The sequence below is a fragment of the Cherax quadricarinatus genome, chromosome 18 (assembly GCF_038502225.1).
Source record: "Cherax quadricarinatus isolate ZL_2023a chromosome 18, ASM3850222v1, whole genome shotgun sequence".
Taxonomy (NCBI): Eukaryota; Metazoa; Arthropoda; class Malacostraca; order Decapoda; family Parastacidae; genus Cherax; species Cherax quadricarinatus.
The window spans coordinates 30,127,066-30,154,379 of NC_091309.1; the positions used below are offsets into that span (position 1 = coordinate 30,127,066).

Sequence of the window (27,314 nt, forward strand, 5' to 3'; positions counted from 1 at the left end):
ATCCTGCCAAGTGAGTGTCAAATGGAAACCTGTAATTGTTTTACACGATGGTAGGAATGCTGGTGTCTTTTTTCTGTCTCATAAACATGTAAGGTTTCAGGTACATCTTGCTACTTCTACTTACACTTAGGTAACACTACACATGCATGTACAAGCATATACAGTGGACCCCTGCATAACGATATTATTTCAATCCAGAAGTCTGTTTGAGTGCCGTTATAGACCGAATTTGTTCCCATAAGAGATATTGTGAAGTAGATTAGTCTGTTTCAGACCCCCAAAAATACACCTACAAAAGCACTTACAAAAATACACTTACATCATTGGTCGAGTTGGGAGCTGATCGTTATGCGGGGGTCCACTGTATATACATACACCCCTCTGGGTTTTCTTCTATTTCCTTACTAGTTCCTGTTCTTGTTTATTTTCTCTTATCTCCATTGGGAAGTGGAACAGAATTCTTCCTCCGTAAGCCATATGGGTCATAAGAGGTGACTAAAATGCTGGGAGCAAGGGGGGCTAGTAACCCCTTCTCTTGTTTAAATTACTAAATTTAAAAAGAGAAACTTTCGTTTGTCTTTTTAGGTCACCCTGCCTTGGTGGGATATGGCCGGTTTTGTTATAAAAAAAAAAATAGTGAGGGAGCGCTGAGAATATGTAAAGAGTGTTGAGTTAGGTACAAAACAAGGTGAGAGTGATAAATTAGACACATGGGCAACACTTGGGTATCTTTATTGAGGAAACGTTTCGCCACACAGTGGTTTCATCAGTCCATACAAAGGAGAATGGGGAAGAACAGGAGGAGTTTGAGGTAATCAGTCCTTCAGCCTTGAGTCAATGTGGTCAGTCCATCAATCTTGAGAAGATTGATGGACTGACCACATCGACTCAAGGCTGAGGGACCGATTACCTCAAACTTCTCCTGTTCTTCCCCGTTCTCCTTTGTATGGACTGATGAAACCACTGTGTGGCGAAACGTTTCCTCAATAAAGATACCCAAGTGTTGCACATGTGTCTAATTTATCAACTTGTCAGTTCTCTGACCCATTCATCTACAACGCCAGAGTAAATAAGAGAGTGAGAATGAGAAAGAGATGGAGGCAGCCCAGCTGCTGCCAGCCCCTATACATCTGTACTCTACTGGGGATAATCTACTGTAGCTCTCTTCTATTTAATTAATATGTATACATTAAGTAATGTTTAATGCTACAGTAAACCCTCTCATAACATGAATCAGTGAAGACTGATTTTGACTGAATATCATTGAAAAAATTGCAACATTCTTCTTATAATGCCAGAAATCCCTGATACTACATTCTGTAAGTAGTAGTAATGGTAACAACTACCACACAATTTACCTTGCAAATGTAACAAGATTATTTCCTTACAATTCTCACACTGGCTCTTGTCCTCTTCTCCCTTATACAAAAAGCTATTCATTCTCTCTGCCAGTCTTTAAATACCTTCTCTTCTTTCACGCATATATCAAACTATATACCAGCCACTCCAGCACTACCTCACCTTCTTTCAGGATCTTTGTCAAAATCCCACATGTCCTGAGACTTTTATATTTTGTAATACCCACTGCTACATGAATTTCATCCATTCACTCCTGGCTCATTCTTTCTTCTGCCTGGGATATCACCTCCTCCCTTTTTTTTCTTTATTTATTATCACACTGGCCAATTCCCACCAAGGCAGGGTGGCCCAAAAAAGAAAAATTTTCACCATCATTCACTCCATCACTGTCTTGCCAGAAGGGTGCTTTACACTACAGTTTTTAAACTGCAACATTAACACCCCTCCTTCAGAGTGCAGGCACTGTACTTCCCATCTCCAGGACTCAAGTCCGGCCTGCCGGTTTCCCTGAACCCCTTCATAAATGTTACTTTGCTCACACTCCAACAGCACGTCAAGTATTAAAAACCATTTGTCTCCATTCACTCCTATCAAACACGCTCACGCATGCCTGCTGGAAGTCCAAGCCCCTCGCACACAAAACCTCCTTTACCCCTTCCCTCCAACCTTTCCTAGGCCGACCCCTACCCAGACTTCCTTCCACTACAGACTGATACACTCTTGAAGTCACTCTGTTTCGCTCCATTCTCTCTACATGTCCGAACCACCTCAACAACCCTTCCTCAGCCCTCTGGACAACAGTTTTGGTAATCCCGCACCTCCTCCTAACTTCCAAACTACGAATTCTCTGCATTATATTCACACCACACATTGCCCTCAGACAACATTTATCAACATTTAACAACAACCCCTCAGAAGATTTTCTCCATCTTTCTAGTACCTCGACCTCCCACCTAAAAAATCTCACTTCCTTCATTCTTAACTGCCCCGTCAATTTGCTCTTAAGCTTTCTCAATTTATTCATCTCTCTCCAAATCCATTTTTTCTTCTTTCTTTCAACACACCGGCCGTATCCCACCGAGTCGGGGTGGCCCAAAAGGAAAAATGAAAGCTTCTCCTTTTACATTTAGTAATATATACAGGAGAAGGGGTTACTAGCCCCTTGCTCCTGGTATTTTAGTTGCCTCTTACAACACGCATGGCTTACGGAGGAAGAATTCTGTTCCACTTCCCCATGGAGATAAGAGGAAATAAACAAGAACAAGAACTAGAAAGAAAATAGAAGAAAACCCAGAGGGGTGTGTATATATATGCTTGTACATGTATGTGTAGTGTGACCTAAGTGTAAGTAGAAGTAGCAAGACGTACCTGTAATCTTGCATATTTATGAGACGACAAAAGACACCAGCAATCCTACCATCATGTAAAACAATTACAGGCTTTTGTTTTACACTCACTTGGCAGAATGGTAGCACCCCCCTGGATGGTTACTGTCTACCAACCTACTACCTACAAAATCCATTTTTTATTCTCACAAAATCTACTGAGACACTCATGTTCTCATTCGCTCTCTTTTTGCAGTCCATCACCACTCAGTTATCCTCTGTTTACATATACAGTGGGCCCCCGGTTAACGATATTTTTTCACTCCAGAAGTATGTTCAGGTGCCAGTACTGACCGAATTTGTTCCCATAAGGAATATTGTGAAGTAGATTAGTCCATTTCAGACCCCCAAACATACACGTACAAACGCACTTACATAAATACACTAACATAATTGGTCACATTCGGAGGTGATCGTTATGCGGGGGTCCACTGTACTCTGCCTTCTGTACATAATTTCTGCATTATAAAAGTCATTCTTATGCCTATATTTCCTCTCTTACCACCCTCCTTACATCATAATTCTGCCAATCATTCCTTGTTCCACTGACACCCCAAACTCCTGTAACACAAACCTCTGCTGTACATTCTGGCACTCCATTCTTAAATTTACCACATACTTCCTCAACCTCCTCATTACCTATACTCTCTCTGGCCCTCCTTTCTTTCAACAATTGCTCATACCTCCCACGAAGTGTTCCCTGCTTCAGTTCATTCACTTTCACTTTTTCTTACACACTGAAACGATTCTTCTTGTACTCCATCTGCCTCTTTCTATTACTGTAGCTACAGCTAAGGTTACCTAACTTGAGTACAGCCTCTCCTCACTTAGCGACATACTCGTTTACTGATGACTTGGACTTACAACAGGATCTCTGACCATATTGCATACCTAAATAATGTATATTAGAGCTGATTTCCTCTATTCTGTTTATTACAATATACAGAACACTACTGTATAAACATTTAAAAATATACTAAAAATGTTATAAATGGTGCAAAGGTGACATTAAAACAATATCAAAGATTGTTTTGTCACAAACCCACTACCATTATAGTATGCTCCTTGCTTAGTGACGAATTCGCTTACCGACATTGAGGAATGGAACTTTGTCGTTAAGTGAGGAGAGGCTGTATTAGTTTATATTATACGATACATACAACCTAAATACCCGATGGAATAAATGTTTCTTGTGCAACCTGATATTTTGAGAGATAATAGTGAAAGTAGTCCATTAATTTTGGTTGTGTAATACATCTGAGCCAATCAATGCTCATTACTGAGTAGTGTCACGTGCCAGCTGAATGTAAACAAACACACACACCATACCTTTGGTGGAAATTTAATTAAGTTAGTTTTGTTGGGTTCCATTTGTTTTGGTTACATTTTTTACCATTTGCACAATAAAATACTATCTCAACCAGAAACAATTGTACATAATCACTGTGGTTATTATAAAAATGATCTGAGATATCAGTCGCACATGCACACCCAGTCACTTCTCTTATCTTACTTTCACTCGACTCCACATAATTTTTGAAGGTAAAACTAAAACCTCTTTCTTTCTACAATTGTTCATTTAATATTACCTTTACTCCATTTGCTCTGGTTCTCTCAGATACACCTGATTTAACTCCATATACTCCTCCCTATTCAAACTCTCTTGCTCCTTTTAAGTTTGTTTCACTCAGTGCTTGCTTATACTGAACAACTCTAGATTTAAGACAAGATTTCAGAGACAACTGAAGTGTGTGGGATGGGAGGGAAATGTGAAGAGAGAGACAGCAAGAGAGATTTACCTTATGCTTTCACCTCATTTAATCGTGAATTCAAAACATATTTCCCATTTTTTTATATTTACAATACAACACTACATTTACCAAAAAATTTTGCATGCTATTTACTGCTTAAAATATATTACAGGGTATCGGATTAAAATGATAATCCCACGTGAGGTGGGTGTGCCAGAGGTGCTCTGTGAATATGCAGACCTTTAATTCTGGCCAGAAGATTGTAGCACCTAACACACTGAACTTGCACCTCTTGGTTCTAAAATCACTGCAAAACAGCAAATATTTTTTTTGACAAATTTATGGCAGCCAGAGTAAAACTGCAACTTCTGCAGCCAGAGATAGAACACCTTTGAAATCACGATCTTGGTGGTGAAAAGAGTTACTGACACTAAAATGTATGAATAGTAAATAAACAAATAGTGATTGTATCACCTACAGTATATTCCTTTAACATCTCTTCTTATACCTCTATATTAATTGAGTATATCTGGAATTATATTCATATATTATTAGCTAACCACTGCTAATCAAATATTAAAACATGTGATACAGGCCATTAATTAATGAAAATAATGAGAAAATTCAATTCTCAACAATTACGATAAAAATTATGACAAGAATTTACATCATAAACCCATGTTTGTTAGTATTATAAAGAATGTTTCAGTACATTTTAAAGGATAAAAATATGCAAATACAGGTACAACACCAATTTACCAGCAATGGATCATCCAGCACCTCTTCTGGCCAAACCAAATTATGAGACTAGATTTTGCCAAAATAGTTCCCTAGGTGTCCACAGATGGTGTTATGTGAGGTGTGTGCTTAATTTTGTTGTTTACACTGTTGTTGATGGTGACCCTTTAATTTTATGCCATTCTTAATATATTTTGCCAACCTTAGTGATTAGCTCTACAGCTCCAGTAAAATTCTAAATTTTACCATTTTGGTAGTGGTAGTACTGAAATATTCTTTAAAGTACAGTAATAAAGTAACCTATTTCATTTAAGCTAATGTTTGATTTAAGTTTCCAGGAGTCCATAGTGCCTTAAAGGCATAATGCTGAATTATTATTATTCTTTCAGCCTCTCCTCACTTAGAGACATACTCGTTTACTAGCGACTCGGACTTACGATGGGCTCTCTGACCAGTATGTGTACCTAAATAAAGTATATTAGAGCTGATTTCCTGTATTCTGTTTATTACAATATACAGTACACTACTGTATAAACATTTAAAAATATACTAAAAATGTTATAAATGGTGCAAAGTTGACATTAAAACAATATCAAAGATGGTTGACAGAAACCCACTACTATTATAGTATACTCCTTGCTTAGTGACAAATTCATTATACAGGCAAAGCCTAGGAACGAAGGGTGCTGGAAAATAGGCAATGTACCTGTAAGCACTAATGAGATCTGTTTCTTTGCCAAAATCTGCCATATTATGCATCTAAATGCTACATTTTGGGAGAACTGCCTTAAGCACCAATGAAGTATTTGGACCTTAACTTAGTGTAAAAAATTGGTCTGTCTTTATCAATTGTTTGGCTTCAGATCATTAGCATCATGAAATGCAGTGTACTGACTGTTTGTATAATTACACGGTTAAACTTCTATTAATATTAATAATATATAATATCACAATAATGCATTTGTATTTATTATAGTAGAGAAGAGTGTCCCCTGATCTTTGAAAACACCAAACTGAGATTCTCTTGACTTCAAAATATGATAAAGCTGCCTCGCATACCTTATATTGCAATGTTGTCTTACCTTATGTGAGAATACTTTTCAATTCAATTAAGTGAAAAATTTTATGAAAGCAATATAAAATGAATTAATTACTGGTAACCTATGAAGTGACTCCTAATGTCTTATATTATTAATATTACTATACTGTACTGTACTCAAAAACAAGCACTACACCTGTAAGGGTCATACAGCTCTCCTATATATCTTACAAGGAGTGATTCTATAAGGTTGCTGTGCTCTCTCATCCCAAGTGCTGCAATAAAAATTACATACTGAACAAAAAATGGCTATCATACCTTTAAATAGTTTTGATTAACTCTTTACGTATAAATCTTGTTGCCTTATTTACTAGTACTACTAGTAATTAGAGAAATATACACCTAAATATTTTCTATCTTTGTATGTTTACTGGTAACCTACATTGCACCTTATATCATCTAGTCACTTTTTATATAAATATGGTAGGAAAATTTCCTTAGAGTAATTATTAACATTTCTACAGATTTGCTTTGAATTTTTATGTTGATTCTTATGTTAATAAATACTGATTTATAATTTTATCAGTTTTCTGAATACAGATCATACACATTTGCAAATCTTTTAATCAAAATACACAGCCCTACCCTCCCTGCTCGTGAAATGTTTTCTTAAACATAACACTTATTGGTAAGGAAAAACAAGTCATAAACTTTATCATCTTGAAGAATATATCTGTCAATGCCATCCTAACTCGTAGTGTGTCTGGCTGTTTCAAACACTCCTCGTTGAAAGAAGGGAGAGAAGTATGCCAAAGTGACACGTGATGGAGGAGCACCACACAGCGGAGATGCTTCTAACTCGCTGCACAGAACAATAAGTTGCTGTAGGTACACCTGAAATATGATCACCATTAAGTCTACATTAGTACATTATTAAATATTTTGAATCATGAATACAGAAGTCCCTTGCTTTATGTTGTAAATGTGTTCCCTGCCCTTCGTAGCTGTTGGAAGCTAAATCAGGTCATCAAGACTCAATTCTTCATTAAAGGAATCTCCATGTTCTGTGAACAACATTTAAATCATAAAAGTCGATCATATATAGCACATCAGCATGAAGAGAAGAATTACTGTACAAGGTCAAGGCAGCTGCAGTAGACTTTAACATGAGATGATCAAGACAAATTAAATGAATACTCTAAAAAGAAAATGTTTTAGTACATATATTAGCTGCCTCATGCAAGATAAAAGTGAAATAATGAAAAATGGTAAAGAGTACAGTATAACTCACACATTTGTTTAAACAATTTAAAACTGACAATGGCCTCATGCAAAAGTTTGACAAAATGCATGTACATATCAGTAAAACTCACTGGAGTACATGAAGGAAAATAGAGTTAGCAAAAAGGAGAGAGGAGAGAAAGTACAGTATATAGAAGTGTATAGTACACAGATTTTTTTTAACACACTGGCCATCTCCCACTGAGGTAGGGTGACCCAAAAAAAGAAACATTTTCACCATCATTCACTCCATCATTGACTTGTGAGAGCACACTGATACGACAGTTTGCATGCCCCTGTAAACTGCAAATATCCCCACCCCTCCGTCAGAGTGCAAGCACTGTACTTACCTCCAGGACTCAAGCCTGCCTAACCGGTTTCCCTGAATTTCTTCACAAAATGTTACCTTGCTCACACTCCAACAGCTCACTGAGTCCTAAAAACTATTTTCCTTCACTCGCTCCTATGTAACACGCTCACACACACCTCATGGATTTCCAACTCTACTTTACCCCTTCCCTCCAACCTTTCCTAGGACAATCCCCTACCCTGCCTTCCCTCCACTACAGAGTTGTACACCCTCCAAATTATCCTCTGTTGCACCTCCTCCCACTCTCCAAGCTATGAATCCTCTGCATATTTACACCACACACTGCTCTCAGACATGACGTTTCCACTGCTTTCAGCCTTCTCCTTGCTGCATCATTCAGAACCCATGCTTCACACCCATATAATAGTGCTGGTACCACTATACTCTGATACATTCTCCTTTTTGCCTCCATGGATAACACTCTGTCTCCACAGATGACTCAATGCACCATCTACCTTTTTCTCTTAATCCTCTCCAAGATACGATACTACGTGCCGCAAACTGCCCTTCTCACACTATACCGTTCACTTATATATCCATACCTCACCTATGCTATCTGTGCTTGGGGTTCAACTGCAGCAACACACCTAAAGCCAATAATAACCCAACAAAAAGCCGCAGTAAGAATAATCACTAAATCCCATCCCTGGCAACCCCCCCCCCACTCTTCATAGATCTAAACTTACTCCCTGTTCAGTACATCCACACTTACTACTGTGCAATCTACATCTACAGGACCTTAAATTCCAATATTAACCTTGACCTAAAACACTTTCTTGATAGTTGTGACAGAACCCACAGGCACAACACCAGACACAAACATCTCTATGACATTCCCCGTGTCCAACTAAACCTTTACAAAAATTCAATGTATGTCAAAGGCCCTAAAATCTGGAACACCCTACCTGAAAATTCTAAAACTGCAGACATATTCATCACCTTCAAAGCTACCATCAGAAAACATCTTATCTCCCTGATACACCCCGTCAACTAATTACACAAATACCACCTGGTGGTTAACACTTACACTCACTCACCCATTTGACCATAAACAGAAATATCAATCTCAATCTCAAAGTAATGAATCTTAACTAGTCATAAGTTGGCCTGTGATACTCCAATACTGAAACTATGTATAGTGCCAAAACAAAAGCATTCACATTGCTAAACTCACAAACTAGTATTTAGTCACTTAGCCATAATACCAACTTAGCTCATAATTCTGTAATATTTTAAACTTAAGATTTAATCTAAGTCTGCCCGAAATACCTAGCCATGCTAGTTCTAGTGGTACATTCTGTAATTATTATTTTACTACATGTAAACCACACAATAACCAAATTCTGTAAACTCAGCATTGTAGTCCTTATAGAGAATAAACTTTGAATTTGAATTTGAATTCTATGATTCACCTTGTTTTTCACATACCCATATGCCAACAATTCCACTCACAAATATATGAACACATTCACTTCCTTCATACTCCTTCCTTGCAATCTGATATCCAGTCTTTCATTACCTAACTCATTTGTAACCCTCATCACCTTGCTCTTTTCTACGTTCACTTTTAATTTTCCCCCTTGACATACCCTCCCAAATTCATCCACCAACTTTTGCAACTTCTCTTCGGAATATCCTAAAAGCATAGTGTCATCAGCAAAAAGTAACTGTAACAACTCCCATTTTTTATTAAATTCTGCATATTTTCATCCCACACCCTAGCAGTCACTTTTACAACCCATCTATAAATATGTTATACCATGGTGACATAATGCATCCCTGTCTAGGGTCTACTTTTACTGGAAAATAATTTCTCTAAGTATTCATCTCTGTGTTCATGCTCTACTGTTATCACTTAATTTTCCTCCTCTTTGCATTCACTCTCCATCTTACACTTTTCCATCCTTCCTTGGGAAGTTCTGACTATTCAGGTTTGGTCCTTCCAGTTTCCATGCGCAAAAGCTCCCTTGCTTATTACAACATTATGCTCACTCATTCATGAATACAGTGGAATCTCGGTTTTCGTATGCCCTAGTATGCATGTAAAACTATATTCTCTATAAAATGTATTTGTTGTTAATATTTTTGGGTGTCTGGAATGGATTAAGTGGATTTACATTATTTCTTATGAGAAATATAATAAAAAATACATTTTATAGAGAATAACTAAAGTTTTACATAAAAATTAGGGCACACAAAAACCGAGGTTCCACTGTACGTACTTTTAAACCCATTCCCATGCTATAGCTGTGTACACTGATGGTCCTAGAAGTCTCAACTGTGTTGAGTATACAGCTGTTTTTCTGGGAAGAATATTCTAAGGATATTTTACTGGAGTTCCAGTATTTTCACAGCAGCATCATAAGTAATTCTGAGAACCATGTCTGTTTCATCATTTGTGGCTGCTTCCATCTCCCAAAGTGAGTTACAAGATATCCAGAAATTTGACTCCTCTCATGCCATCATCACATGCATACAACTTTAGTTACATCGAATTTCTAGCAAACACAAAGAAGTCATTTCTGCTGGGTCCCTGATATACCAAAGTTTAGGGCAATGAACAAGAAGACTCAGTTACTCAATCAGCTATTCATGACCTTCCAGTTTCCTGCAGGGTTATTCCTTTCTAGGACTACTTTTAGCACTCCTTTAATAGCTCTGCAAATGCTGACAATAATGTTGACCAGGGTCGGACGAACACAACAAATTTTCTTTAAAACCACAACTGGGATTCTGGCTATCTTCTTCCCACCACTGTTAGGTGAGAGAAGTTGCACTTTCATATTTATGAATCAGACACATGACTCACTCACAGATACCACATGGAGAAATGACCAGCATCACTCTTTGGATATTGTTGGGTCGCACTGTCCATCCACCCCCTTTTAACCCTTTCAGGGTCCAAGGCCCAAATCTGGAGTCACGCACCAGTGTCCAAGAATTTAAAAAAAAAAAAATTGTTATTTTTTCTTATGAAATCGTAGAGAATCTTTTTGTGAAGGTAATAAAACAAAAAGTACGAAATTTGGTGGAAAATTGACGAAATTATGCTCTCGCGAATTTTGATGGGTCAGCGATATTTACGAATCGGCGATTTTGCCGACTTTGACTCCCATTTTAGGCCAATTACATTATTCCAGTCAATCAAATTCTTAGCTATTTCACTAGTATTACTTCTATTCTATCGATTGAGCACAAGAAATCGCCAAGTCAACTGTTTCAACTACAAAATAAAGTGATCGGAAACTGTTAATTTGGCCAATTTAACCCAAAGTTCAAAATATTCTAATTTCAAAATAGGGTCCAGAATGAACAATGTAGGCATTCCTGGCACTAAACTAACATTTCCTCTGTTCATTAGTTATGTTTTGAGGCTTTACAAATAAATTCCATTTTGATTTTTTATTCACATAATGAATTTTTATTCACACCAAAAAATAGAAGATTTACTGTTATGCAATACTGTAATAATTGTATAAATATCATCACCATATTTGTGAATGTATATTAGACCCACCAGCTGATGTGTATTAGACGTGTGAGGTCGTTTGTTTACTCTTGAATATCGGCAAAAATTTAACATTTCTGCTACTTTGAGCTCAGTTTCAAGCCATTTCCAGTGCTAAAACCAATCAAAATCATCTCTATTTCTGTAATATGTCTTCCATTCTATCAAATGAGACCAAGAAATCGCAAATACAACTATAAAAAACATACGAAAAAACACTGCAAAGTTGCTGTTTTAATCGAAAAATCATGATTTCATTTTTTTTCTCTCATTATACACAGTGTGCTGCAGGATCTGTTTTATGTGGTGCACACATACCACATAGATGTATTCTCTCATATCTAGGCCCAAATGTACCACTCACAGTTTATCAGAGTGAGATGAGCTCATGGCGTAGATCTACGGTTTGGACCCTGAACGGGACGGACCCTGAAAGGGTTAACCGTGTCCCGTATCAACAGGCATGCAGGATTTACTTCTGGGATGTCTGAATGTTCGTGGATGTTGTGCGAATGATAAGAAAGAGATGATTGTGGATGTTATGAATGAGAAGAAGCTGGATGTCCTTGCTTTAACCCTTTGACTGTTTCAGGCCCCTCTCTGAAACTGTCATTCTATGTTGCTCAATTTTTGAAAAAAAAAAAAAAAAAAAAAAAAAAAAAATATTTTTTCTTATGAAATGATAGAGAATCTTTTCCCGATGGTAATGACACCAAAAGTTAGAAATTTGGTCGAAAACTCATGGAATTATGCTCCGCGAAGTTAGCGGTCTCGGCGGCATATGCGTATCGGCGATTTTGCCGACTTTGAGCCCTATTTTCAGCCAATTCCATTGCTCCAGTTGACCAAACTCATAGCTATTTCTTTAGAACTCCATTTTATCTATCAGCTGAGTACAAGAAACCTCACATTTACTAATCTGGACTACCCAATATGGTGGTCAGAAATTGGCAATTTGGCCAATTTCACGCAAACTAAAAAAGATGCCAATTTCAAAATAGGGTCCAGAATAAACAAGGTAGACATTCATGGCACTAAAATAACATATGCTCTGTTCATTAGTCATATCTCTAGGCCCCTCTTATATTATTATTGCTTTCTATTTTGATTTTTTATTCATACAAAAAAATACAAAATTTACTGTTATGCATTATTGTAAAAATGGTATAAATAATATCAGTGCACTAGTGAAAGAATATTAGACTCCCCAGTTGACATGTATTGGACGTGTGGTGTGATTTATTTACTCCTGAACATTGGTAAAAATCGAACATTTCCGCTACTTTGAGCTCAGTTTCAAGGTCGTTTTCATTGTCAAAGTAATGAAAATCATCTCTATTTCTGTAATATATTTTCCATTTTATCACCTAAGACCATGAAAACGCGAATACAACGATAAATACTATACGAAAATACACCTCAAAGTCGGCGTTTTATTCCAAAAAAACGATCATTTTTTTTTTTCTCATTACGCAATGTGTGCTGCAGGATTTTTTTTATGTGGTGCACACTGACCACACAGACCTATTCTCTCACATGTGGGCCTACCAGCTTTCTCCCGCTTGATTTGAAGCTGCTAGAATTATTGAGTATATATACGTCAGAAACATTGGCTCGTAAGACGTATTTATACGTCGAAAACAGTCAAAGGGTTAAGTGAAATAAAGATGAAGAGGAATAAATGGGATTAGGTCAGGGGTTTCAATTAGAGTTAGAGCTAAAGAAGCAGCAGCAATAATGTTGAAGGATAAGCTATGGCTTGAAAAGAGGGACTATAAATGTATTAATTCAAGGATTATGTGGAGTAAAATAAAGGTTGGATGTGTAAAGTGGGTTATAGAAGAGAGAAGTGTAGAGGAGAGAGAGAGATTTTGGGAAATGTTGAGTGAATGCATGAGGAGTTTTGAATCAAGTGTGAGAGTACTTGTGGTTGGGGATTTCAATGCTAAAGTAGGCAAAAATGTTGTGGAGGGAGTAGTAGGTAAATCTGGGGTGCCAGGGGTAAATGAAAATGGGGAGCCTTTAATTGAGCTATGTGTAGAAAGAGGTTTGGTAATAAGTAATACATATTTTATGAAAAAGAGGATAAATAAATATACAAGGTATGATATAGCATGTAATGAAAGTAGTTTGTTAGATTATGTATTGATGGATAAAAGGTTGATGGGTAGGCTCCAGGATGTACACGTTTATAGAGGGGCAACCAATATATCGGATCATTATTTAGTTGTAGCTACAGTTACAGTAAGAGGTAGATGGGATAAGAGGAAAATGGCAACAACAAGTAAGAGGGAGGTGAAAGTGTATAAACTAAGGGAGGAGGAAGTTCGGGTGAGATATAAGCAACTATTGGCAGAAAGGTGGGAGGGTTGAAGAGGGTTGGAATAGTTTTAAAAAAGCAGTATTAGAATGTGGGGCAGAAGTTTGTGGTTATAGGAGGGTGAGTACAGGAGGAAAGAGGAGTGATTGGTGGAATGATGAAGTAAAGGGTGTGATAAGAGAGAAAAGGGTAGCTTATGAGAGGTTTTTACAAAGCAGAAGTGTTATTAGAAGAGCAGAGTATATGGAGAGTAAAAGAAAGGTGAAGAGAGTGGTGAGAGAGTGCAAAAGGAGAGCAGATGATAGAGTGGGAGAGGCACTGTCAAGAAATTTTAATGAAAATAAGAAAAATTTTGGAGTGAGTTAAACAAGTTAAGAAAGCCTAGGGAATGTATGGATTTGTCAGTTAAAAACAGAGTAGGGGAGTTAGCAGATGAGGAGATGGAGGTATTGGGTAGATAGTGAGAATATTTTGAGGAACTTTTAAATGTCAACAAAGAAAGGGAGGCAGTAATTTCATGCACTGGCCAGGGAGGTATGCCATCTTTTAGGAGTGAAGAAGAGCAGGATGTGAGTGTGGGGGAGGTGTGCGAGGCATTACGTAGAATGAAAGGGGGTAAAGCAGCTGGAACTGATGGGATCATGACAGAAATGTTAAAAGCAGGGGGAGATATAGTGTTAAGAGTGGTTGGTATTTTTGTTTAATAAATGTATGAAAGAGGGGAAGGTACCTAGGGATTGACGGAGAGCGTGTATAGTTCCTTTATATAAAGGGAAGGGGGACAAAAGAGATTGTAAAAATTATAGAGGAATAAGTTTACTGAGTATACCAGGAAAAGTGTACGGTAGGGTTATAATTGAAAAAATTAGAGGTAGGACAGAATGTAGGATTGCAGATGAGCAAGGAGGTTTTAGAGTGGGTAGGGGATGTGTAGATCAAGTGTTTACATTGAAGCATATATGTGAACAGTATTTAGATAAAGGTAGGGAAGTTTTTATTGTATTTATGGATTTAGAAAAGGCATATGATAAGAGTGGATATGGGAGCAATGTGGCAGATGTTGCAAGTACAGTGGACCCCCGCATACCGTTGGCCTTACATAACGTTAAATCCGCATACTGATACATTTTATCGCTAAGATTTTGCCTCGCATACCGCTAAAAAACCCGCTCAACGCTGTTCGTCCAAGACGCGTCTAATGTGCGGCCTTAGCCAGCCTCACATGTTCCGCCGATGGCATTGTTTACCAGCCAGCCTCAGTGGTAACATCCAAGCATACAATCGAAACATTTCGTATTAGTACAGTGTTTTTGGTGATTTTATCTGCAAAATAAGTGACCATGGGCCCCAAGAAAGCTTCTAGTGCCAACCCTACAGGAATAAGGGTGAGAATTACTACAGAGATGAAGAAAGAGATCATTGATAAGTATGAAAGTGGAGTGCGTGTCTCCGAGCTGGCCAGGTTGTATAATAAACCCCAGTCAACCATCGCTACTATTGTGGGCAACAAAAAGACAATCAAGGAAGCTGTTCTTGCCAAAGGTTCAACTGTGTTTTCGAAACAGAGATCGCAAGTGATGGAAGATGTTGAGAGACTCTTATTGGTGTGGATAAATGAAAAACAGATAGCAGGAGATAGCATCTCTCAAGTGATCATAAGTGAAAAGGCTAGGAAGTTGCATCAGGATTTAATTAAAAAAATGCCTGCAACTAGTGATGATGTGAGTGAATTTAAGGCCAGCAAAGGTTGGTTTGAGAGATTTAAGAAGCGTAGTGGCATACATAGTGTGATAAGGCATGGTGAGGCTGCCGGTTCGGACCACAAAGCAGCTGAAAAATATGTGAAGGAATTCAAGGAGTACATAGAAAGTGAAGGACTGAAACCTGAACAAGTGTTTAATTGTGATGAAACAGGCCTGTTTTGGAAGAAAATGCCAAGCAGGATCTACATTACTCAGGAGGAAAAGGCACTCCCAGGACATAAGCCTATGAAAGACAGGCTTACTCTGTTGATGTGTTCCAATGCTACTGGTGATTGCAAAGTGAAGCCTTTATTAGTGTATCACTCTGAAACTCCCAGAGCATTCAGACAAAAGAATATCCTCAAGGCTAATTTGTGTGTGCTGTGGAGGGCAAACAGTAAGGCATGGGTCACTAGGGACTTTTTATATGACTGGTTACACCATGCATTTGCCCCCAATGTGAAAGATTACCTAACTGAAAAGAAATTAGACCTTAAGTGCCTCCTGGTGTTAGACAATGCCCCTGGTCATCCTACAGACGTGGCAGAGCGACTTTATGGGGACATGAGGTTCATTAAGGTGAAGTGTTTGCCTCCTAATACCACTCCTCTCCTGCAGCCCATGGACCAGCAGGTTATTGCAAACTTCAAAAAACTGTACACAAAAGCTCTGTTTGAAAGGTGCTTTGTAGTGACCTCAGAAACTCAACTGACTCTAAGAGACTTTTGGAGAGATCACTTTAATATCCTCAATTGTGTAAACCTTATAGGTAAGGCTTGGGAGGGAGTGACTAAGAGAACCTTGAACTCTGCTTGGAAGAAACTGTGGCCAGAATGTGTAGACCAAAGGGATTTTGAAGGGTTTCAGGCTAACCCTGAGAGGAGTATGCCAGTTGAGGAATCCATTGTGGCATTGGGAAAGTCCTTGGGGTTGGAGGTTAGTGGGGATGATGTGGAAGAGTTGGTGGAGGAGGACAATGAAGAACTAACCACTGATGAGCTGCTAGACTAACTTCAACAGCAAGAGGCCAGACCTGAGGAAACTGGTTCGGAGGAGGGGAGAGAGAAATTGAAGAAGTTGCCTACTACAAAGATTAAGGAAATCTGTGCAATGTGGCTGAAAGTGCAAACCTTTATGGATGAAAATCACCCTCACACAGCTATTGCAAGCCGTGCTGGTGACTATTACACTGACAATGTTGTGAAACACTTTAGGGAAGTCATAAAGGAACGAGAGGTACAGGCCACTATGGACAGATATGTTGTGCGACAGAAGTCCAGTGACTCTGAAGCTGGTCCTAGTGGCATTAAAAGAAGAAGGGAAGTAACCCCAGAAAAGGACTTGACACCTCAAGTCTTAATGGAAGGGGATTCCCCTTCTAAACATTAAGACTCTCTCCTCCTCCCATCCCATCAATCATCACCAGATCTTCAATAAAGGTAAGTGTCATGTAATTGTGCATGCCTTTTTCATTTTGTGTGTATTAAAATTAATATTTCATGTGGTAAAAATGTTTTTTTTTCATACTCTGGGGTGTCTTGCACGGATTAATTTGATTTCTATTATTTCTTATGGGGAAAATTCATTCGCATAACGATAATTTCGCATAACAATGAGCTCTCATGAACGGATTAATATCGTTATGTGGGGGTCCACTGTATATGGAATAGGTGGTAAGCTACTAAATGCTGTGAAGAGTTTTTATGAGGATAGTGAGGCTCAGGTTAGGGTGTGTAGAAGAGAGGGAGACTACTTCCCGGTAAAGGTAGGTCTTAGACAGGGATGTGTAATGTCAACATGGTTGTTTAATTTATTTATAGATGGGGATGTAAAAGAAGTAAATGCTAGGGTGTTTGGGAGAGGGGTGGGTTTAAATTATGGGGAATCAAATACAAAATGGGAATTGACAGTTACATTTTGCTGATGATACTGTGTTTATGGGAGATTCTAAAGAAAAATTGCAAAGGTTAGTGGATGAGTTTGGGAGTGTGTGTAAAGATAGAAAGTTGAAAATGAACATAGAATAGAGTAAGGTGATGAGAGTATCAAATGATTTAGATAAAGAAAAATTGGATATCAAATTGGGAAGGAGGAGTATTTAAGAAGTGAATGTTTTCAGATATTTGGGAGTTGACGTGTCAGCAGATGGATTTATGAAGTATGAGATTAATCATAGAATTGATGAAGGAAAAAAGGCAAGTGGTGCGTTGAGGTATATTTGAAGACAAAAAACGTTATCTATGGAGGCAAAGAAGGGAATGTACGAAAGTATAGTAGTACCAACACTCTTATACGAGTGTGAAGCTTGGGTTGTAAATGCTGCAGCGAGGAGGCGGTTGGAGGCAGTGGAAATGTCCTGTCTAAGGGCAATGTGTGGTGAAAATATTATGCAGAAAATTCAGTGTGTGTAAATTAGGAGAAGGAGTGGAGTTAATAAAAGTATTAGTCAAAGGGATGAAGAGGGGTTGTTGAGGTGGTTTGGTCATTTAGAGAGAATGGATCAGAGTAGAATGACATGGAAAGCGTATAAATCTATAGGGGAAGGTAGGCGGGGTAGGGGTCGTCCTCGAAAAGGTTGGAGGGAGGGGGTAAAGGAGGTTTTGTGGGCAAGGGGCTTGGACTTCCAGCAGCGTGTGTGAGTGTGTTAGATAGGAGTGAATGGAGACAAATGGTATTTGGGACCTGGCGAGCTGTTGGATTGTGAGCAGGGTAATATTTAGTGAAGGGATTCAGGGAAACCAGTTATTTTTATATAGCTGGAGTTGAGTACTGGAAATGGGAAGTACAGTGCCTGCACTTTAAATGAGGGGTTTGGGATATTGGCAGTTTGGAGGGATATGTTGTGTATCTTTATACATACATGTATATGCTTCTCAACTGTTCTATTCTGAACACCTCTGCAAAAACAGTGATTATGTGTGAGTGAGGTGAAAGTGTTGAATGTTGATGAAATTATTTTCTTTCTGGGGATTTTCTTTCTTTTTGGGTCACCCTGCCTCGGTGGGAAATGGCCGACTTGTTAAAAAAAAAAAATCTACACCACCCTAACACACTTACTTTAACTGACCTTTGATGCACCATCTATGATTTAAACTTATCACTTGCACTAACCCCTACCCTTACATACTCCTATCCCTTACACACTTTTAACATTCACACATTCCTACCCTTACACATCCCTACCTGCAAAGCTATATGACCCATATGGGTTTTGTGCTTAACCCCTTAACTGTTCAAATGTAGATCTACCTTCTTACCACTAGCGCTCCATACATATATCAACATTTTATTTTTCCTTCTTCCAAATTTGGCATGATTGGCCTGAGATGCCTGGTCAGTACAGAATGGGTCTTAACACTTGGTGTGTGCAGTATTAAAAAAGTGTGGGACCACTTAGTACCTTGTGGGAGCACCAGTTGAATTGAGCACCAGCTAGAGCAAACAGTGTGGCAAACACCAGGGATTCACTGATGCCATGTTGTTTTAACACTTCCCTTTTAAGATCAAAGTGATGTTGACCCCTAGTTTAGTGACTGAGATGGATGTGGCCACAAGTGGCCGAGGAAATATGAAAAACCTTGATAATAACCCATGTGCAACATTTATGCCACATCCTTTCAATTTTGATATCAATGGTAGTGTCATTCTGCCAAAATGTCCTATAACCTATGCCCTTAGTAAAGAGTAACAATTCTGGAACATGTGTAATATGTGTTCAGCAGGCCGGCTGGCTGGATGATTAACTTTGGCTGTCTCTATCTCTGTATGTCTCTGTTTATCTCTGTCTCTGTCAATCTCTGTCTCTATCTGTCAATCTCTGTCTCTATCTCACAAGTACACTTAAGTATAGTTATTATCCATAGTGTAAATTACCTAGGATAACCCAAAAAATCCAGACAAAGTGCTATACTGTGCTTGTAGATATAAGGCATAATAAGCATGACTTGTAAGTAATATGCATTTTCCCTTGTTCAGGAATCTGATGTGATGACTCTGCATCATTTGTAATATCTGTTGGTTCATGAGCAGCTCTCTGAGACAGAGAGAGAGACAAACAGACAGACAGAAGACAGACACACATGGAGACAGAAAGACAGATAAGCAGAGACAAAGAGAGAGAGAGAGCTAGACAGAAAGAAGACAGAGAGATACAGACAGACACATTTATTCGTAACTGTGAAAACAAATAAAGCCAAGGTTCCCTGGAGCAGTGCATGGTCATCAATATTAGAGTGCTGCACTGCCAGCAGTGGAGTGACACTCGTCTTACACCGTGCTTCAAGTAGTTTTATATATACTCCAGCATGTCTAAAACACTGCTGGGACTTGTAAATACTTTGTATATATTTCTAGACAATAGTATGTGACCAAGGCAGGTGAAAATGTTCACCTGTCAGTGTGTTTGTGACTATGTATTTGAGTACTACTTCAGTACCTAATATCAGTGTCAGAACAAAGATTGGATATAAAATCCTAAGAACTATACTATAAACTGCTATTATCAGAACAAAAAAATTATAAAAAAAAAGAGAGAGAAAAGGTATATCAGCAACACTTCTGCAAGTGGCAGGACTCCTCTTTGCTGGCAGGTGAGCATCCAGTGCCAACTTCATAGCCTTATATCTGTAAGTACTGACTAAAAAAATTTTTTTTTGGTCTTATTACACACACAAAATTGCCCTCTTCATAAAAAAAAAATGAAAATATTCTGAGTGCTGGTGATGAATACATACATAGATCTACGTTTGGACAGTTAACGAGTTAAAATTATTAAACTATTATTATCCATAACAATTCTCAGATCATAGATGACTGGTAAATTTGATATGTTTTTGTTAATGTAAATGTGAGGGAAATTGTATTTTCCCCACTCACCATTTATAAAACCAGTGCTTATGCTTTCAAGAGCTTCAGAGAGAGCTAAAGTAGTCAAGAAAGACCCCTTTATATGCAGTTATCTGGAGGTCCTTTCCTCAATGGCCATCCACTCAAAAATTATACATTATATTTAATGAAGTGCTAAACTTTTTTGGGTCATTTTGTACAAGGAATGGTGAGGCTCAGTCCTCTGTGAAGTCAGTCAGTATCCAGTCACTGAACAATCAGGTTGTTGGTGACTGCACCCTGCCCTCAAGGAGGTATTCCTGTTGAGAATGAGAAAGTAGAATGAAAGATGTAGAGCACATAAAATACTTACTTCAAGCTGCACCCTGCGCTCAGCGACTACTCTCTCTGTGAAATTCCCAAAGAGTCGCCGAGGGGGAAAGTAGAGCTCCTCGACCTAATGGATAAGAAAGCATAAAATACTGCTTATACAGGTCCTTCAGTTCATTATATCAAAACCTTGCAGGCATTTGCAAAAGAAAATATTCTTTTTAGAGTATATTTTGGTTTACATATGCAGAAAAATTACAAATCAGTAATCTTGTAATTTGAATTTAAAATACAGTATATATAGTATCTGTGGGTTCCACATACATGGATTCAACCAAATGTGGATCGACAATTAAAAAAAAAAAATGCACAAAGTTCCAAAAAGCAAAATCTGAATTTGCTATGCACTGAAAACTACACTGAATCCACACGAATGAAGTGATGTGTAGGCACACTATGCTTCTTGTTTGAGCATTGTTTGCCTAATGACTTGTTTGTTTGCTACTTGTGGTGTGTGTGCACCCTGTGTGAAAAAAATGACTCCTAAAAAGCACTCTCTAAAAGGCAAAGAGGAAGCGTAAAGCGTTATGTCTCAACGAGAAAATAAAAATCTTATGTCTTTTGAAAAGTGGCATATCACCTGCCAAAAAGGGCTGTAAGATTGGTAAGAATACGTCGAGCATTCACACAATACAGCAGAAGCTGAAATTCATGGAGGTGCTGTGATAAAGTGCTTGCAAAGACTGATAAAGTGCTTGCAAAGACTGAGAAAGCATTGTGTGTGGGGCTAGAAGACAAGGCACAGAAGCATATTCCTGTTGATGGCAAAATTATGCATAAAAAGCACTTAGCCTCTACGAGCACTACTGTGAGAGGGTTGAGGAGAGCAAGAGGAAGGAGTTTAAGGCTAGTAAGGGATGGCTGGCTAGCTATGTAAAGCACTACAGCCTCAACAACTTAAACATCATAGGAGACTCGGCATTGGCTGATGCTGAGGCAGCATCAGCATTCCCAGAAGAGCTCAAGAAACTCATAGAAGAGAAAGGCTACCTTCCAGAGCAAGTGTTAAAGGATATGATCTTCGAGTACAATCCTTCAGTGGAACAAAGTCTCCATGTCACCTGAGGGATAACATGCCTACAACCACTGCAAGATTTGTTTGACGATGCAAAGAAAAAGAAGGAACATCTTCCTACAACAATGTTTCTAACTAAAGCATCTGCAATTGTGAAGTCTTGACCTTCAATGACTTAAGATCCTCAGCCCTCAACCTATACAGATCCTGACAGTGTTATTGAACCTCCTCCAAAACATCAATGTCTGCAACTGGACCCTGGTTCTTCTGACTTAGGTGATCCTTCTGACGTCCCATCAGGTTCAAGTTAGCCTGATGTCTCACTGCTTACCTGCAGTGCCATACATCTTGTTGCCTCACCACATCATCATTGTAGGCACTATACAGCAATCATCATTGTCTTCATCATCATCATCATCATCATCATCATACAAGGGTTACCAAGAGAGAAGAACCAGGGTTTCGACGAGTCATCATTATTCCCTAAACAATACAGTATAATAACTATTTACATAGCATTTACATTGTATTAGGTATGATAAGTGATCTAGAGATGATTTAAAGTATACAGAGGGATGTGTGTAGGTTACATGCAAATATTACCCATTTTATGTAACGGACTTGAGCATCCACGAATTCTGGTATCCCCTGGGGAAGGGGAGGGATGGTTATCCTGGAACCAATTCCCCATGGATAACGAGGGACAACTGTATTTATCAAGTTAATCTTATTAAATAAACTGCATAATTAAGAAACATCTATCAACTTTCAATATTACACTGACTGACGAGCAGCAATATGAGTGAAATACAGTGCATTAAATAAAGAGACTGGTAGTAGAAGAAATATGAACAAGTGGGACACTTCTATACAACCAGGTATAGAAAAAACCACACAAGTGGGACACTTCCATATAACAAAGTCTTCTTCTTTCAGTGCACCGTCCGTATCCTACCGAGGCAGTATGGCTCAAAAGGAAAAACAAAAGTTTCTCCTTTTAAATTTAGTAATATATATACAGTGGAACCTCGGTTTTCGTCGTTAATTTGTTCCAGAAAGTCTGACGAAAACCAAATTCGACGAAAACTGAAGCAATATTTCCCACAAGAAATAATGTAAATCCAATTAATCCGTTCCAGACACCCAAAAGTATTAACAAAAAATACATTTTATAGAGAATAACTGTAGTTTTACATACAGAAAACAATGAGAAATAAATATAAAGGACTAATGAAATGGATCAATGAACATTTAACCCTTTCAGGGTCCAAAGGCAAAATCTGAAGGGGTGCCCCAGTGTCCAAGAAATTTTGAATAAAAAAAAAAAAAAAATACAGAATTAAAGATAATTTTGTGAAGGTAATAAAACAAAAACAAAAATTCTGATCAGTACTTTCCGAGATACAGAGGTGGGAAGTTGACCCAAAATGACCGGGTGGCGGCAACATCAGCGACTTCCACAAAATCGCATTTCTTTATTTTACATTTTTTATACTTTTTTTCTTTTCTTTTCTAATTTTTTTTTCCTTCTCTAGTAACATTTGTGGCTTGTGAGATCAATATTTTATATAATGTATATATACATATATACACTCACTGTACTGAACACAATACCCGCACTAAAGTTATTATTATAATATTGTTTACCAGTATTGTTTACTACATTAAACATGCACAAATGTTGTATAATATTAATGTGCTATTATATATTTACATATGTACAGTCACTGGACATGTTTCTAGAACTGCTGCAGCCTGTGGAAGTCCTTGAAACAAGGTACCATGCACAGAGGTACCTTACATTCCTCGCACATAAACCGAGTGTCTTTGCGTCTTTGTTGCCATCGTTTTGTTTGTGCACAGACAACACATCTCTTCTGAGCAAATTTCTTCTTAGTAGCAGGAAGCTGTATTATGAAGTGATCACCTTCCCTCCTCAAATGCTTGGTTATTTCCTGAGGAGTTCGAGGACAGTTTTGTATAGCAGGTGTTGTTACCTGGTACTTCATTATGAGTTGTTTGACAACAGACAAACAAAATTCACCATACAGTGGTCTGTTGCTGGTCTTTATTTGGTACAAATTATATGCATTGAGCATTGAAATGTCCATGACATGGAAGAAGTTTCATGTACCACTTGTAACTTTTACGAACACAATCAACAAAGCCAATCTGCATCTCACATTTGTCAACCAAAAGCATGTTTTGGGTATAATCACTGTCACTGGCTTTCGAATATGTTCATTAGTCACTCTATCAACTTTGCCACTGTCTTGCATTTTGTTAGGGTGAATGGTTAACAACAATGTGACATCTCTTTTGTCATGCCACCGTAATGCCGTGATGTCACTGGCAGTAAACACCTGCACCTCACCAGCACGAGTGCCTGCGTTGAACCTGGGCATATGTTTACGATTAGAACGCACTGTGCCACACATATCTATCATGTTCACTCGCAAGAAATCACTGAGTAAAGGGCTTGTGTACCAGTAATCAGTATATAATGTATGCCTAAATAACAAAAAGGCACAATACCGTGACTGGAACGATACACAAATAACTGTGTACTTTGTCAATGGTCCAAGTCGGACCGAAACGTCGTTGTAAGCTTCTCTCTTTTATGTGCGGGTTATTTATGTATAATGTATGCCCTTTACCAAGATAAGGTGCCATCATGCTTCTCACTATGTCACCTGAGATACCCAATAACATCCTGGTATCATTCAATGTTTTACTTCCCATGTATATAATAATATCCAATACCAGGCCACTGTTACAGTCAGAGTACAAACCGTTTTATACCAAAGCGTTTCCTCTTGCTCGGTATATACTGCTTGAACAAAATCAAAGACTCGTCAATTACAAGATTCTTGAATGGATAAAAGTACATGTTGAACTTTTGTTTCAGATACATAAAAACATTTCTAATCTTGTATATCCTGTCACTTCTGTCAAGCCTGGTTTTGTCAGAGAAGTGCAACATATGTAACAGTAAGATAAACCTGTTCACTGGGATGATTTCACTGAAGGCCAGGGTACAAATTAGCTGATCTGCAGACCAGTATGATTTTATATTATGCTTATAGACATGAGGCAAAAGCATTATTGTTGCAAAATGCAAATACATTTCAGCCACAGTTGTCTCTTTCCACTGGTGTAGTCTTGACTGTGGTGATATATTTGCTATGGTGTACTCAAAATACTACTTGTTACTTTCCCTGACAATAGTTTCCATCAAGGGCTGGTCAAAGAATAGTTCAAAGAATTCCAGTTCATTTGCAGTGTTTACAAGGGAACAAGCTGGTAGGATTCCACTTTGAGAGTCATCAAACTGATGGGGATTGGGAACAAAACTGGAATTTTGTTGCCAATCCCAGATGCAGTTTGCTGGTGGATATTGGACATCATAAGCTGGTTGTAGTTGTAGTTGTGGTTGTGGTGTGGTGGTGATGCTCCAGTTTGTCCTTGAGCTGAGGAGTCAGCAGCATGGGTCCCAGCCTGGGCTGGCGAGTCATGCATGGCCGTGGCACTACCACTATCACCACCAATACCACCACCTACTGATGCCTGTGGTCTATCCATGCCAAGTGTAACCACATCATCCTCACTTTCACTGTCTATTTCTGGTGTAGGGCCACAGGATGTACTCCGTCCCCTGGGCACTGCATAGGGAACACTTACCAAGCACGTGCAGCGGCGTATATACCGACATTTCACTGGTGAATATGATTCCTCACTATCACTACTTGAATGATCATCAAGAGCAATAAAATCACAGTCCACATCACTATCATCATCATTACTGAAGCCTGAGGCCTGGCCACGCGAAAATATTAGTTTTCTCTTGTGACGAGGTACAACTGAAGGTTGAGGAACGTCAGGATTTTCTGCAATATTTTTGATATCCTGGTCATTGCTTTCAGTCACTAATTGATCAAAGCCATAGAATTCTTCTTTCCCACTTCCATCAGACTCAGAACTATAAGTTACGAAGAGGAGAGTCCCAATTCGCCTCGGAGTGAGAGCTGTCTCGGGGTGAGGCATGGTGAACAAAGGTTACTGAGGCGGCGTTCCCACAATGCAATGTGGGTGCCCAGAATTTTTGTTAATGGCACACACACACCATGCAGACCCGTTCTCTCAGATGTAGGCCTACCAGCCTTCTCGTGCTAAATTTGATGCCACTAGAATTTTGGAGTACAGTGGTCTCTTGCTTTTCGTAGTTCTCGGCAAGCGTAAATTTCGCCAATCATAGGGGTATTTTCGTATAAACATGGACTCGCTTTTCATAGGTTGACTCGCGAATAGTAGTTCGTCTGGGACGCATACGCACGGTGTGAGCCGGGGAGGCCTCCCTACCCAGTCAGTCTGGCATTGTTTACCAGTGAGTGAAGGTCCCTTCAAGTGCTCCTACGAAATATTTCATAATATTCCACTCATTTTAGTGCTTGCAAGTACTAAATAAGCTACCATGGCTCCAAAGAAAGCTCCTAGTGCCAAGCCTGTGGTAAAGAAGGTGAGAAATATGTACAGTGACAAAGTCTTGGGCCATTTTAGGGAAGTGTTAAAGAGATGCCCGAAACAGAGCTTTCTCCACAGTTACTTTGCGAGACAAGACTGGAGTGACTCTCAAGGTGGTCCTAGTGGCATTAAGAAACAGAGAAGAGAAGCAACCCCAGAGAAGCACTTGGTACCTGAGGTGTTGCTGGAAGGGGATTCCCATTCCAAACTGTAAACAATCCAATCTCTCTCCTCCTCCAGTCTCCCATACACTAAGAAGAATCTCCAATAAAGGTAAGTGTTATGCTGTTAATGTTTCATTCATCATTTCCCATTGTATTGTTTATGTACTACATGTATATTTCATGTAAAAAATTTTTTTGTTTTAATACTTCTGAATTAAGAGTAAGACGGAGAATAGGATAGCAGATGAACAAGGAGGCTTTAGGAAAGGTAGGGGGTGTGTGGACCAGGTGCTTACAGTGAAACATATAAGTGAACAGTATTTTGATAAGGCTAAAGAGGTCTTTGTGGCATTTATGGATTTGGAAAAGGCGTATGACAGGGTGGATAGGGGGGCAATGTGGCAGATGTTGCAGGTGTATGGTATAGGAGGTAGGTTACTGAAAGCAGTGAAGAGTTTTTTCGAGGATAGTGAGGCTCTAGTTAGTGTATGTAGGAAAGAGGGAAATTATTTCCCAGTAAAAGTAGGCCTTAGACAAGGATGTGTGATGTCACCATGGTTGTTTAATATATTTATAGATGGGGTTGTAAGAGAAGTAAATGCGAGGGTCTTGGCAAGAGGCGTGGAGTTAAAAGATAAAGAAATCACACATAAAGTGGGAGTTGTCACAGTTGCTCTTTGCTGATGACACTGTGCTCTTGGGAGATTCTGAAGAGAAGTTGCAGAGATTGGTGGATGAATTTGGTAGGGAATGCAAAAGAAGAAAATTAAAAGTGAATACAGGAAAGAGTAAGGTTATGAGGATAACAAAAAGATTAGGTGATGAAAGATTGGATATCAGATTGGAAGGAGAGAGTATGGAGGAGGTGAATGTATTCAGATATTTGGGAGTGGACGTGTCAGCGGAT

At 38.7% G+C, this 27,314-nt stretch overlaps 1 protein-coding gene across 2 annotated transcripts in view; it reads right to left on the reverse strand.

The window, feature by feature from the left end:
• Positions 1-959: 959 nt before the first annotated feature.
• Positions 960-27,314, reverse strand: part of Klp98A (kinesin-like protein 98A) — a 185,477-nt gene continuing 159,122 nt past the window's right edge. For both annotated transcript variants that reach the window (XM_070086369.1, XM_070086368.1), the window contains exons 23-24: positions 20,691-20,774; positions 960-7,166 (exon numbers count right to left, since the gene is read on the reverse strand). In XM_070086369.1, coding sequence (XP_069942470.1) covers positions 7,020-7,166; positions 20,691-20,774 — 231 coding nt within the window. In that variant the 3' untranslated portion in view covers positions 960-7,019. The remainder of the gene's footprint in view (positions 7,167-20,690; positions 20,775-27,314) is intronic.